Source organism: Falco peregrinus, chromosome W (genome assembly GCF_023634155.1).
Source record: "Falco peregrinus isolate bFalPer1 chromosome W, bFalPer1.pri, whole genome shotgun sequence".
Lineage (NCBI taxonomy): Eukaryota > Metazoa > Chordata > Aves > Falconiformes > Falconidae > Falco > Falco peregrinus.
The window spans coordinates 11769302-11784453 of NC_073743.1; the positions used below are offsets into that span (position 1 = coordinate 11769302).

At 35.2% G+C, this 15152-nt stretch overlaps 1 protein-coding gene across 9 annotated transcripts in view; it reads left to right on the plus strand.

The window, feature by feature from the left end:
* LOC129783123 (nipped-B-like protein) overlaps nucleotides 1–15152 on the plus strand; it is a 167614-nt gene that overhangs the window by 87637 nt on the left and 64825 nt on the right. For 7 of the 9 annotated variants that reach the window (XM_055792867.1, XM_055792863.1, XM_055792864.1 and 4 more), the window contains one exon: nucleotides 2504–3136. The exons of 1 other annotated variant lie outside the window; for it this stretch is intronic. In XM_055792867.1, the coding sequence (XP_055648842.1) occupies nucleotides 2504–3136 (633 nt within the window). Of the gene's footprint in view, nucleotides 1–2503; nucleotides 3137–12570; nucleotides 13218–13296; nucleotides 13590–15152 lie in introns of those variants that run through there. One more of the 9 variants, XM_055792869.1, reaches the window with a different exon arrangement.

Here is a 15152-nt window from a genome sequence, read left to right on the forward strand (position 1 = left end):
TGACTTCAACAGTAATAGGCACAACTCTCTCTGTATAATGGGTGATGTTATGTCTGAAGTCTAAGCATCCAGCAGAACATGGTACATGTTCAGTGTGGGATACCTGTTCAAAACTGTTAATGTCTGTGGTAGAATTAAACTGTTACAGGATGCTTCATCTTTTTCAATTTCTTTTCACCTCAGTGTATAGGTATTGTAGCTTCTAAGCCCCTTTGTTGCCAGAGGCTTAGCCATCATTAGACATCTTGAAAATATGTGAAGTTATTGCCAGAACATGTACTCTTAAAATGCAACTTATAGGCCTTATTATCAACTCCTTTCAGGAGGAACATACTTTCAAATAGCTATTTGTGGTGCTGCTGCTGAGGAGGAAATCTTAACTTTTGTTTTTTCTTTTACTGGGCTCTAAGTACGTTCAATGGAATGAGCTGAAATCCTTCTGACTTCCTCCAGTTTACCCAAAGATAAAAAAACCCCACCTTATCTGTTGCTGCAGTGTTATTTTTCAGCATGAGAAATACCGAATGAATACAAATCAGAACAATTTTGTCAAATTTACTTAAAAGTTTAGGACAAGGGAGAATCAAATCTCTTCCCTCTATTTGAAGCGCAACTGTGAAAAACATTAAATATTCTATTGTTGCAACTTAAGAAGTATGCAGTTAAGAGATAATTCAAGACGAAAATGTCAGTAAGATCTCTTTGAAAAGTTTTGAGCTGCCTCTAATATTTGTAGAAATAAAAATGCAGACTGTATTTCCAGTGAGTGGTAGTCATTTCCTTAAAATAAATTAGTAGCTAACAGTTTTTGCTATGCATTACACTGAGACAGTCTTATAAATTATTGTCTAAAGATAGTTATTAGGAGAAATTAGCGTGTGTAGAGGGGATATCGCAGTTATAGGAACCTCTGGTAGAAGGCATGTGAGAAATCTTTATAGGGTATGGCCGGGTCTTCAGTACTAGTGATTGAGCGTGGTATCTAATTTGAGGGGAGGAAATGGAATAGTGAAAAGATCTTGAGAATCAGGATGAGTCAAAACAGGGCTTCCCAACCTTGTGGATTTTATTGGCAGAATATGGATGGAGTTGTTGCTGATGGTCAAGAAAGGGTAAGATAAACCCATTTTATACCCTGCTCTACATACAGGGATTATAGGATTTCTCACAGAATGAACTAGGGAAAGAAAATAAGTAGTCTGTGCAAAGTAGTCATCAGTAAAGGCACACATTTCATTTGAGTTGAAGTTTTACTAGAAGTATCCATTCTTTGTTTCATCTACAGGTCAGTATATTGCTTAATGATTCTTAATATTTCTTAAAATATCTGATAGAAATTTAAGCTTCAGAATAAAGCTGCTTTCTTGTTTAGTGGTGTATCTTGAATGAAGCACATGGGGACTTGTATTCCAGTTAGGTTTTGAGTGTTGTTAGAAGTATTGACCTATGATGACCTAAAACAGAATGACTAATAATAATCTCAGTCACTGCTTTCTGAAGATCAGTATTCCCCAGTGGATGAATGGGATCAGATAAATGTTTGCTTTGAACAAGAGGAGGTTGGCACTATTGGTCCAGCCAGTAGGCTTTTTTTATCATTATTATTTTTTTCCACACACCAGTATGTCTTTTTAAGCCAAAAATTATAGCTCAAAATTATAATTGGGACAGGTTGAAAAGCTCTGTTTTTCAAAGCTTTTCTGGGCTAACAGTTATGGGGAGCTGGTTTAATTTGAGGAACAAAAACAATCATGTGATTAATTGGAGAATGTTTTAAATAAAAAATGTTCTCTTTTAAAAATTTCTCTAGATATACTCAGAGCCTGAAATGGGTGCATGTAGAAGTAAAAATTAATATGTTTAAAAAAAGAAAAAAAAAAAGAGGGGAGATAAGACAGAGTGATAGAAAAATGCTCTAGGACAATTGGTGGTTTTTAGATAGCAATGAGTGGGGGAGGTTGGAATGAGTTTATAAATAAAAAAAAGTTGAAAATGAACTGTCAGAATCAAAGTTGAGGAGGTTGTGTATGTTTTGATTTTTTTTAATATATATGTATTTTTAATTACTTAAAAATATGTGGCTAAAATGGCTAATGCCTATACACTGATGATTAAGTCTTCATCATGACCTTATTAAGAATCTTTTTTATATTTCCTTTTTCTGTAGTCAACTTGCTTTCATTGACTGTTTTCTAATAGTTGATATTCTGAACCTGCAGGTACTATTTTTATTTTTTTATTTTGTTAGTTGTGGGGGTTTTGTTTTCTCTAAAATGATCCCTTCTTTACCTGCAGTGGACAGCTAAAATTCCTAGTACTCTGCAACTGTCTGGATTACAGCTTGATCTAGGAATGATGTGCTTCCTACCGATCTCACTTAGACCTTCTGTGAACTCAGATAAATATACAAATACATATTAAAATTACATAGGTTATATTTAGTGTATTTTTATATAAACATGGAACAACATAACTGTTCAGTTTTTCTGAATTATTATTCTAGGATCAAGACAACCTTTAATCCAACAATCTCAGCCTCCACCTTATTCATCACCTAGAGATGTTCCCCCAGACATATTGTTAGATTCTCCAGAAAGAAAGCAAAAGAAACAAAAGAAAATGAAGTTAGGCAAGGATGAAAAAGACCAGACTGAAAAAGCTGCAATGTATGATATCATTAGTTCTCCTTCCAAGGACTCCACTAAGCTTACATTAAGACTCTCTCGTGTAAGATCTTCGGATATGGACCAGCAGGATGATATGCTTTCTGGTTTGGAAAACAGCAGTGTGTCAGAGGGTGATATTCCTTTTAATGTGCAGTACCCAGGACAGTCTTCTAAAACACCCGTTACTCCACAGGATGTTAACCACCCACTAAACGCTGCTCAGTGTTTGCCGCAGCACGAACAGACAGCTTTCCTTCAGGCACAACAAGTGCCTGTTTTACAACAGAACACTTCAGTTGCTGCAAAACAACATCAAACTCCTGTGGTACAGACACAGCAACAGGTTTCGCAACAAGGAACTATAACATCATATGATGAAGTAGAATTGGATGCATTGGCTGAAATTGAGCGGATAGAGCGTGAATCAGCTATTGAAAGGGAGCGATTTTCAAAAGAAGTGCAAGACAAAGGTAAAAGAATTGTGTGTGTGTATACACTATGTATATTATATAAATATATTTATGCATATAAACCATATATATATATAAAAACCTTTCTGTCGTTATCACATAGTTCAATTCTGTTTACTCAGTGTAGGTGATTTGATGACATTCATCTCCATTTCTCTCCAACAATGAATTGCAATGTCTCATATATGCCTATTTTTAATATTTGATATTCTTTATTTGAGATCTTAATGGATAGAAACTGAAGTTCTTATGTTTCAAAATTCTTTTTAAACTACTCTTATTTTGAGTAGTAGCAGTGCCATAAGTAAAAATTTGTACTAAGTTTTGATAGTTGAATTATTAATTAATTATCTATGTTGCCTAATTTTAAAAATGTACAGGAAAACTCTTTTATGCCATTTCTATTCATATCCCAATTTGAAACTAATGTGAAGGTGGTGTTAGGCTAAAATCACATCTATTCTTTTAAAGGCTCTGTAATGATTGAGTAATATATACTACTATGTTCTCTCCAATGTTTGTTCAACTGGATATTCATTATTATGTAGTCATTACAAGGTTTTAGAGAACTGCCATATATCTATATGGTCTCTAGCACAGAACCAGATGAGACTCTGAAATGTTTGCTCTTCAGTAGCTGTACTGGTTATCTTAACTGTTTTCATTGAATCTGTCCTCTTTTTGGTTTTTCTTTTTTTTTTTTTTTCTTGTCCTTTTAACTAGTTTGAAGGTCTTAGGCTTCAGAAATATCAAAAGTGGATGCAAAACCCACATGTAAATCTTGAAGATAAGATGTGGTTTATAAAGTAGATAGTGATATGTGTAAGTATTTCTCAGAAGCTTCCTCTGCGGTTTTTAACTTCTGAGGAAAAAAAGTCTTTTATAGTATAATGCTAATTAATTAGATACCCCCAAGAAAAATCTTGCAGAGTGGAAAATGGCACAGATTCTGATTTTGGAAGTTCATAAGCAAAAATGGTCAATTTTGGACATACTTGCGTAGAGGCAACTGAATTTACATATGGCTTGGATCTTTAACCAGCAGAGAGAGTACAGGTTTTCTCCCTATTCAAAGATTATTTCTTTTCTGTTTTAAAGATGGCAAGAAAGATTGTTGTGTTTGTGTGTGTAAATATTCTTGTTACGATTACTAAAAGGATTAACTTTTTAGGTATTTCTTATTTGGTAACTAACTAAAGTCTTGTTAGAAAACATTGTGAATATACAGAGAAAATGGGTACTCACCTCAAAAGAGATCTCTACTGCCTTTTATTTTAATATAATGAAATGGTGGAATTTGTTACTTTGTTTACATCTCTTCCACTAATTTTAAATTTATTTATGGAGAGCTTGTGGTTTGTCTCCTACTACTTAAAAAGCTACTCTTGTATCCCCATACTTTGAGTAGATTCTCCAGCACAATTTAGCTGAGAAGCATCTCAAAAAATGCAGTGTATTTTTGATGGTACACAGCACTCTTCAAACACTTGGAGCAAGACTAAAACATTTTCTCTTTTGTTTTGGCTTTCAGGATATGTTGAACATTAGTTTTGAAGTTTATTTACCATAATTATATAGCCATAGGCACACTCTGATTTGTTTCTTTTGGGGAAAGGAGTGATTTTTATAGAATGTGATTTCTCCCTTTCACTACTGCTGAATAACCATCTTGCCAAATAAGGTTTCCAACATTATGCTTCCCTTCTACCTGCATCCTCTGCCATGTCTCGGTTCTTCCTGAGTTTCTGCAGTTGCTATGGATCAGGTACAAGAGTTACTGCCTTCTGTTGGGGCAAATGATCAACATTTATTCACTGGTGGTAAGTTGCCCCTGTGCTAGGTGGCAGCTCTTTTCACTTTAGCTGCTGAGGTTTCACCCATGAATTAATAGTATTGAGTAAGAAGGCTTTTTAGTAGTCTTGGGACAGATTTCCTGAAAAGCTATTACCTTGGAGAAATATGGTTCTTATTTTTTGGTAATGTTTTTGCCATTGCTTGTAAGTTTGTACTGTGTCTACAAGTTGATAAAATCTGGGATTGTTCTAGTTATAGCTGTTTGGTTTGGTGTGACTGCGGGGGGGAAACTTCCTTTATTGTTCCTATGGCAATATGTCTGTTAGAAATATATTCAGTAACTCCTAAATATGTAATTCATTTTTGTGAAGTTGCTTACTGTATTTATGCAAAAGCCTGGCATTTGTGCATTTTAGTACATATACTGTAACTTCAGATCACATTATGTCAAGAAAATAGTGTGATTGTAGCATGTACTTGGTCTAATTAGAACAGGACCTATAGTGCTAGCTGATGCTGTGCATAGCGTGTGTCCCTCTAGAGATCTTACACTAGACCAGGGGTCCTCAAACTACGGCCCGTGGGCTGGATACAGCCCCCCAGGGTCCTCAATCCAGCCCCCGGTATTTACAGAACCCCCCCGCCAGGGGTTGGGGGGGAAACCAAGCAGCCGTAGATGACTGTCTGCCCCTTCATCCGCGCCGGCCCCCTGGTTAAAAAGTTTGAGGACCCCTGCTCTAGATGCTAGCACATGCTAAAATCTGCATGAAAGCATCTTTGCTGCTTTTGTAATTGAGGCATGGGAATAAATATTACAGTCACACTACACTTTCTGCATAGGCATGCATTGTTGTATTCCATAAATTACTTTGAGTAGAATTGTGTTCTCAGGTTTTGCTAGAAGATTAGTGGTCCATTTTGTCTTTTTTTTAGACATGAAATATCTACAGTACTATGCTTCATCAGAGGTTTTCAGATGCTTCTTTTTTAACAGTAAGGCTTTGAATAGATATGACTTGTTCTTTCTGAGGATCGGAACCAGTAATGTGGTGGAAATGTTTATTACAGAGGAGAGGCAATGTTTTTTGGGAGATTCTTGCTAAAAATTACCCAACTACTACACTTGCCTAAGGCAATGCTAAGGTCTTTTTTTTTTTTTTTAATGCTGAGGTCCTTTTATAATGTTTGGTACAGGTGGAAATGAAGATTAGAGTCCTTTGGAAATTATAGTACTTTCTGTAATAAATTCCGAATTCTAACAAAACTCTTAAAATATTTAGCTTCCACCAAACAAAGTCTCTCACAGTAGGAGGCAGTCTTCATTCCACAGGTGGAACTAACACAGGGTTTTGCAGAACTGCCACTGCCTTTGAAAAGCAGTGTATCTTTCTGAAACCTGATTGTCATGCTTTAGCTTTCTGAAAAAGGAATTCTTAGTGCAAAAGTCATTAATGCAAATCTGGTAGAATTGACCTAATATATATCAGATATGCATAAGGAGAAATGTTATAATACAGACCTTTTACCTTGATATCTAAGTGCTTTTCAGAGCTCTGTTTTTATAATTCTTTTTGGTCTATTTGGATCTTTGATTAAGTGGATTATATGGTCTTTTCATCATGATAGAGATATGTAAAATTTGTAAAACTTGGTTTTGTCCTTGTCCTCTGTGTGGAAGGGCAAGAGTCCGTTTCCTCTTCTACTTTTTCCATCACGGAAGTCTCTCTGTATTGATTAATTTTGCAAGTAATTTGTCTGTATCTGTTAGTGAAAGGAATAATTGGAGATTTTGGAGATCTAGGCACTCTGCACCAAAAGTTACATTCTAATACATCTGTTAATGTTTAATAGCTTTAGAACAAACAAATAAGTCCATGGAACATGACAAGCCTCAAGTTTTCAGTTCCCATAACCTCCCTCATAATGGCCTCTATACCCTCATCAGATACAAGTTGTCAATCAATACTAGATCATATCTTCTCTTTTGAAAGGATGTGTAATATCACAGATCAAGCTATTGTTTATCAGTACTCAGATTGAGTTGAAAAAAAGTGATTTGGAAGGGTTAATACAGAAAGGGATTATCTTTTTTCACAACAGTCAACAAGTGAACCATCCTCTGCTTAGGTACATCAGAATACCTTTCTAAAGAAATTAGAAATAATGAAGCTTCACGCACACTTTCCTCTAATCACTGTCAGTAGTCTCATTTTCTGTACTACTTGGTGCTCTTGAATGCTTTCAAAACAAGCAGAGGCCCATATTCTGAACCTATTTTGTTCACTTAACTGGAGCTGTGCTTAATTCACATTCTGAAGTTGACTACTCCAAGAAAGTACAGGAAATCCTGTGGAGTTTTAGAAAATTATGTCCCAGGAATTTCTGTTGTTCTCGGGAATCTTTTTTTCCTTGCAGGGGGGAGGTGTTGAGGGAGAAAGTTCATTTTGCTAACCTCAGTTCTTTGTATTAACTCGTGCTTTGCCACTGTTCAGATACAAGTGAGTTATTTTTGTTTATAGTCAAGTAGTTCAAAGCTAGTCAGTCACTTTCAGTCTAAACCTTTCCCAGAAATTACATTAAGTTCTTCTTGTTCATCAAGATTTAGACGTGCTACTGAATTAATTTTCAGGTTCAAGGTTTCTACCTCAAGATGTTTCACGCTTTTCTAAAAACCCCAAATACTGTGAATCAAAAATATTTAAGGTATTAATGTAAAAAGGAGCTCCAAGTCTTCTAGAAAGGGGAAAAGGGAAGATAACCTTGAAAACTACTTGAAAAAACAGAAAGCAACCCATCTTTTTTCAGAGACTCTTTTTCAAATTGCTTTAGTTATTTATGTTATTCAGATTTGCTAAACTTTAATTTGAGCTTTTCCATACATAGTATTGTGTGTTCACTGTTAGATTTTAGGATACTTCAAAGACACTTTTATGTAATGAAGCTGTCTTAACAGATTAAGGAGTTCTGCTTTTACTTGTAAAAGGCACTGTTCTCTGGAGTTTGAGAGAAGAGTCATGAAATCATTAATCGCTGACCATTTAATTGGAAAGATAATATTTTTTTTCAAACTTAAAAGCATTAGAAGCATTTTTTAAATGAGAAAAAACCTACTCATTTCTGTGGTTTTTTTACCCTATATATTTTACCTTTGAGGATCCATTTTTACCCACTTTGGAATCTTACTGTAGATTCTTTGAATTGGGAAGAAGTGAAGCTGTAATAACTTTATTTCCAATAATTGGATTAGTTAGGGGGCATTTGGATGCCTGTTGTGGGCTTCCTTTTTTAGTTCATTCCAAGCCCATAGCAGCAGACACACACATCCCGAGTGTGAATCTGCTGGAGCAAAAGTCAAAACTACAGTTATAGGTAAGTAAACTTTTTATCTTACCTTTTATGTTCTTATCCAGCTCCTCTCCCTTTCTCCCCATTACCCGTCTCCCAGAGAGGAGACTAACAGAACAACACTATTAAGAATTAATAGTTTGCTTACATCTAATTTTATGTAGCCAATGAATTAAATGAGAGAATGTGTAATTATGACCAGTATATTACCATTCATTTCCAAATATGTTATAGGGGTTTTATTTATTTAAAAATGGAAATATGAGTGTAGTCATTTGTATAGTAATCTTGCAAGAGATTGCAGTCACTAATACCAGAAGACAAAATGAGACACTGTAAAATATAAATTATTGTGTATCTATGTAGTAGGACAGTGTGTAAAATCAGGTATGGTGTATTTTGTGTGTACAAAATTTCATTAGGTCTGCATGTTTTAGTGTTATGTAATGGATGAAACTGGCACCTTACATAGCTTTCCCAAGAAAAAGCAGATTTGCAAGGTCTAGTTCCTATAGATTTTTTTTTTTGTTATGTGTTCAGATGTGTTATAAGAAAAGGGGAAGAAATTCTTCTACCTAGAGAAATTGCAATAGTGTTGCAATGTTTCCATCTATCTAGGAAAAAATAGTTTCTTTTATATTTTTTTAAAGAATAAAATACCGATTGAGTGAAATTTTTTTTAAAAAAAGTAGACGTATTTTTAATGGTGTTTACTTTCTTTTGGTGCTCTTGTGTAACATGAAGGCAAATTCCCACATTTATCCCAGCTTGTGCTTTACATAGAGTAGTGCAGAAACCTGCTCGTGTAAGCAGGTGTAGAAAACTGAAATCCAGAAGTCTGGGAAGAAGTGTATTTTGGTTTTAGCTGTTGTGTAAACTAAGATTAGAAAATTAAATATAATTTGCATGTAGCGTATACCGTTGATTGTGCCTGTTAAATGGATGGGAGGATTTACATTACTTAACCAGTAATGACTTTATTTTGCTCTGGGAAAGCCACTTCTCTATAATGAATTTAAAACTTGATAAAGAGACAGCATGTATAATAAAGCTTATTAACAGTTTAAGCCTGACATTTCTATAGCTCATAGTCATAAGTTCACTCCAACATCAACCTAAGATGGCACAGATTTTTTATTATCATCCCGTATAAACATTACTGGATCTAGTTAATTGAAGATATTTTTTGAATGCAAGATATGATGTCAGAATGAAATCAATGCCTGGAAGGGAGGTTAAAAGTGTTCACCAATAAATTTCTAAGTCATTTGCTTATTTCTAAAGTTTGTTTTTCCTACAAATGACTTTGAAACTAATCTGATACGTTCATCTGTGATACATAAAATAATTTTCATTGTCTACTGTTAGTGTTGCATTTTTCTTGTGAAATTAAGTGCTGCATTGTGTATTTCAAAAGTAATTGCATTTCAGGTTTTGCTCAGATTTTTAACAATTGAGTTTACAAAACTATAATTCTTCACAAAGCAATCGTGGTTAAAACCCAGAATTTGTGTCAGAAGAATCTATCTTGTAAATAAATTGAAATCATATTGTTTGTAAAAGCAATATTAAAATTATGGAGGTTAAATTACAGCTTCCAGTATCTAAACAAGTAGAGATGCTTGATTATAATTTGCTGTAGTTAAATTCTTGTTATTTTCTAGTGTAATATTTCTTTTGTATTACTGTAGTTGACAGGGAATAATGAGTTATCAAACGTCCTTAAATAGAAAAATTTGTAAGATCATATTTCATTCTCCAGTTATGCTGATTACGTTGTTTAAGAAAGCAAGCAGAACTTTACCAAAATGAAGATTCTGAGTTCTGCTACACCCTAAGGCATGTCAGAGACTCCTGTAGTCTTTTTGGTTTTGTTGGTTGTTTTATTTTTCCTGAATGAGTTTGGACATCCCTCCTGATGAGCTTTCTTTTTTGCATAGTGACCAGAAGTTTGATAAAGTCTCTTGACAGATTGCTAAAAATCAGCAGCTGTTACTGTTCAGATTCTCAGCAATGCCTTCCTCTGAACTGCAGCAGCTGGAAACCCTCTGGTCTCTACTTTGGAGCCTTTGGAATTATTTTCTGTTCTATAAAGCTTCTTATATCAGGATCTTGACTGTACTTAGTTTCTTCTGTAAGGGAGCATGCAGTGAGACTAAAATTTTTACTTTTGTTTCCTGAGTCTCTCCTTCAAGGGGAGGAGCTAGTGCTGTGGGAATCTCTTCTACTGATAGGAAGGGATCTCTTTGGTTGTTTAATTCTTTGCTTATTGAAATATGGTTTTGGGGGGAGGTCAGGTGAGAGCAAACTCCCATGGCCAGTAATGCTGAACGTTCGCAAAAGAGTAGAAAGATAAGAATGGATGTTTGCCCTCATTTCATTGATAGGTCACCCATCAGTACCGTTAAAGTAATTTTAAATCTTCCTTGTATCCAGTTTATATTGATTGGGTTAGATTCTTGTGGTCTACACAACACGGTTGGGGGGGGGGGGCAGGGTGATTGGGACAGCTTTGAAGAGATCTGTGAAAAATAACTAGGAAAAGAAAACAGTTGTCAGTAAACAGATTTGTTATTTAGGCGTATGGTTAAGTGTTATTTGTTGAAAATTTCTAGTCTTGACTGATAGCTTAAATAAGATAAGCTTGTAATTAGCCTCTGGCTGACTTGTCTTTGATGTTCAAAAATGGAAGGTTTGACAATAAGTAATAACTGCTTAGGACTGGTATATTTGGTATAGATTTATTCATTGCTGATTTAAATAATGCAAACAAGCAATATTTCAAATGTGTAGAGGCATATCCCAATAATCTCTGAAGAGTGTTAGAGCTTTAAAATATTAAACTCTTAATTGTTGTGCTTTAAAATGAAAGTTTGTACTGGAGTCATCAAAATGGTTCATCCAGAATTAAGCATTAGGGGGTCAATCTTTTTTGTGGTTCTGAACAGCAGTACATTCACATTTAGCCATCTTGGATATGAGGTCTCCAACTGAATCCCTTACAAAGTGAAAATGGGAAAATGGTAATTTATCTGTTGCGTCTTCGAGATCATTCAAGATTATTCAGAAATCTCTGGATTTTAAAGTCTGTCAAACAGTGCTAATAGAGTTGAGTATTACCATTTTGCTAAAACAGCTCAGCAACCATGCATGTGGTTCTTAGACTTGTTACCTTTTCACAGGTATTTACAAAAGGCCCATTTCAGTTTGCTAGGACAGGCAGTTCTAGAAGGTTTTAGGCTATCATCCTATTATACTCATTTAATAGGTTTTAAGAGTTTAAGAGTTTTAATTTAAGAGTTTAATCTGGGACTTGAGACAATCATCGGGTTTGCAAGAAAGCAGTAACATCGGAGACTTCAGCACTAGTGGTGTTCTGGCTGCTGCTTTGGAAAGATTTCAGATTTAATGGAAGAACGAAGATACTTCTTTAATACAGCTCCCCTCATCCAGCTGCTGTCCCTAATACTTACTCAACTTCCAAGTATATCCGTTTTCAGGAGGGATATTCTTCAAATCACGATTGACTTGCAGTTTCAGCAGAAATGTTTTTGAAGGTATCTGTGGTTATTCCAGTGCAATGTGTTTTTGCACAAAGGTTCTGTGGTAATTAATTTCTAAATCTGAAAGTACTCATTGTTTTGACACACAGATATTTCCAAAGATGAAGGCCACAACCTGTCTCCAGGAATACTGTTCATAACAGGACAGGTGAGACACAACTGCTTGGAAATCCAGCTAACCTTTATTTCCATTTCAAACTTGTGGTTCCTGTAATATTTTCTTTCTTGTGCCACAGTGACCCATTTAATTTGACAGAACATCTCTGCTATTTTTTAGAATAAGGTAGCTTATGATCTTGCTTTGAGTACCAAGGTACTGCCTTTTGGTGAGCATGTTGCAATGTAAAGAGAATATCCATGAAGATTTGCCAAGCCAAAAGAATGCATACATAGGAGAATAACTGGGATCAGATGGTACCCTGAACTGTCATAAATTTGTTCAAGGAATTGAACAAAACGTAGATATGTTTTGGATATATCTACATTCTTGGGGGGGGGGGGGGGGGGGGAGAAGGAGGAGTGAATAATGTTTCTACAAAGAAAAGAAACTGAAAACAACAAACTTGGATACCTGATCTCTAATATAGTCAGAAAGCTCTTCTGTGGCTTACTAAATATTCCTTTTTATTACGAAAACTGTTACAGAGAGTGAAACAAAAAGATCCTGATCACGCTTTATTGGTCTCAAGAGCTTGTGAGCCTACCTGTTCAGAACTGTGGCAAGCTTTGAACCTAATTCTGCAGGATTTGAAAGAAAAATATTAGTCTGATATTTTGACAAAGTTCTATATCCTGATAATAAAAAGAAATTCTACTATCTATGGAATGAAGTGGACGAAGCTTGGATACTGGTGCCTTGAAAGATTTGAATGGATATTGTAAAAGTTCCTAAGTTCATCTGTTCGTTAAGACTCTAAGGGGTCTTGGGACTCGTGCCTTAACAAGGCAGTTTTATGCAAACTTGCATATATTTGATTGTAAAAGAGAAGACCCAAGACATCTGTAATCAGAGGTTAATTACTCTTTCCTCACTTGTCTGATACTCTATTGATTATTCTCATCTAGTTCAAAGTGAGTTCAAGATTTGTTAAAGCCCTTGAAGCCCAATGGTGTCTTTCACCTTTCATATTTCTGCAGCTATGATGCCAACCTAAAAATTTTTTGTACTTATTCAGTGGAGTTTTTCCATTACACTCGATGAAGATAGTGGTACTGTGTACTCATCCTACCTTTAATGCCCTAGTTCAACCTGATATTTTCATATACTTGGGCCAGCTTTTTTTGTCCTAGATCCAGAAATCTCATAGAGGTAAACCAGTAAAGATCAAGTCTAGTTCTGTGGATTGCCATCAAGAGGCACTGGAAATATGAAGAAATCTGTGAGTAATCTGTAACTCCATCTGGAATCACCTTGCCATTTAGGAAAATTAAACTTTGAAGGCATCCCTTTCTTCTCAGATAAGATGTCAACAGGTTGTGGCTATAATTTACTTTAAAATATCAGTACTCGATTGTCAAGAGAAATGAAGAAGATGCATCAAAACCTCCGTATTTAGAGGGAATATGCCCAAGTTGTGATGTGATCATCTATTTATATGTTCTCAACTTACAATTTGACGTTTTGGATGATGATGATGAAGAGCAGCAATTTTGAGCCTGGTCAGTTATGGAAGTTCAAGAGAGAAAATTGACCCTACCTGAATTGTTTTGGTTTTTTAATCTTGGAGCCCTCAGCACGAGGGCTCTGAAAGGTGAGTATTGGTTGATCCAGCTACAGCAGTTTAAGGCATCACAGCTCCTGGCCATTGGCCTTGCTCCTATAGTAGGGGTAGCAGAAGGAAACATTTGTTTGGCTCTTAGCTGACTTGTTCATTCTGGTAGGTTAATGCAAACCATCTTCACTAGTGCCTTAAGCTTATGCACTGCACACTGAAATGCACTTGTGGAAATATGAATGTGTGTTCCCTTCTGCTAGAGGAGATAACCTCAGTTAAAGGAATAGGGTAGATAACTGGTAACAGTAATGTCTTAAAGGCTACTGTTAGATCCACCATCAGAACTTTACAGGACTTTTCCAGTGTGACTGATGTTTCTAGGTTAAAATTAAAAAGCTGACTGACTTTTTCCTAAGAACACAAGTTTCTCAATTTGTGTTTCAAAATTTAAAGTGTTTTAATTGAGCAATAAGGTAGCGATATGTGTGTGTATGTATGTTTATTAGTGTATATGTTTAAAAAAAATATCAAATTTGAAATCTATCAGTCTGGAAGCTTCTACTTCATGGCCATTCCTAAGACCTGTCGTGAAACTCAGTGAGGTCAAAGCCCTCTAAGTCACAGTGAGAAAAAGATTTTTTGTCACTGCATGAAGGTTTAAAAAAAATACATTTGTTTTAATAAGTAGTGTAGGGAAGTTAATCTATATAAGTTCTCATATGAATCCAACAATAGTAGTTGTACAGAAAAAGCAAATATCACTATGCTAAAAAGCTGCACCTTTGATTCAGCAAATGTATTTTGCTTTACATGTCTACCATAAAGTTGGCAGGCATTCCTACAGGTTTTTGTTGAACTTTTCAAAATTCCTTATTTGCAGTTGACCAGTTTCTGCATGAAGTTTATGGTATCTGTCTTGACTGTCTTCTAGCCATTAAATGTTGTACATAATTTTGGAGTTTTAGGAAGTTAGAGATATACAAATAAATTTGAGAATGAAAATGATGGAAAGAAAGCACAAATCTGTTCACATCACTGGAATTGACCATGTTACTACTTGTTACTGTGTTCTAATGTTAATTTTGGAGGTGATCCTTCAAAGTTTTAATTCTTCTGTATAAGAATCTTCTACAAGTATAGAAGAAATTGAAAGTCATATGTTATAATTCTGGTTTACAACTTGAGAGGTTGGGGTGTTTTTTTTTTCCTTAGAGTTTAATTCCCTTTTCCTTGATCGCATCCTCCTTTACCCTTCCCCTGCTTCCAAAAAGAGAGCTGGCTCATTGCATCTGGTGATAACCACCACAAATCTAGGCACAAAATAAGTTATTTTTCTTATATTGCGTTTGTGGTCTAGATGTTTTGATGACATATCTACAATAGAATTTCCAACCTGTGTTTGGTTATTACTTAAGACTTAAAATCATATTCCCTGATTACAGAGAAAATAATTGGGTTTTTTTGACAGATTGCAAAACAGTAATTGAGAAATGAGAATATAAGCCTTAGTGCAGGTAGGGCTTTTGAGTTTCATGGCAGAAATTAATTTTAAAGTACCATGTTGGCAGTATAAATAGGTTGTATTTTAAAATAATAGAA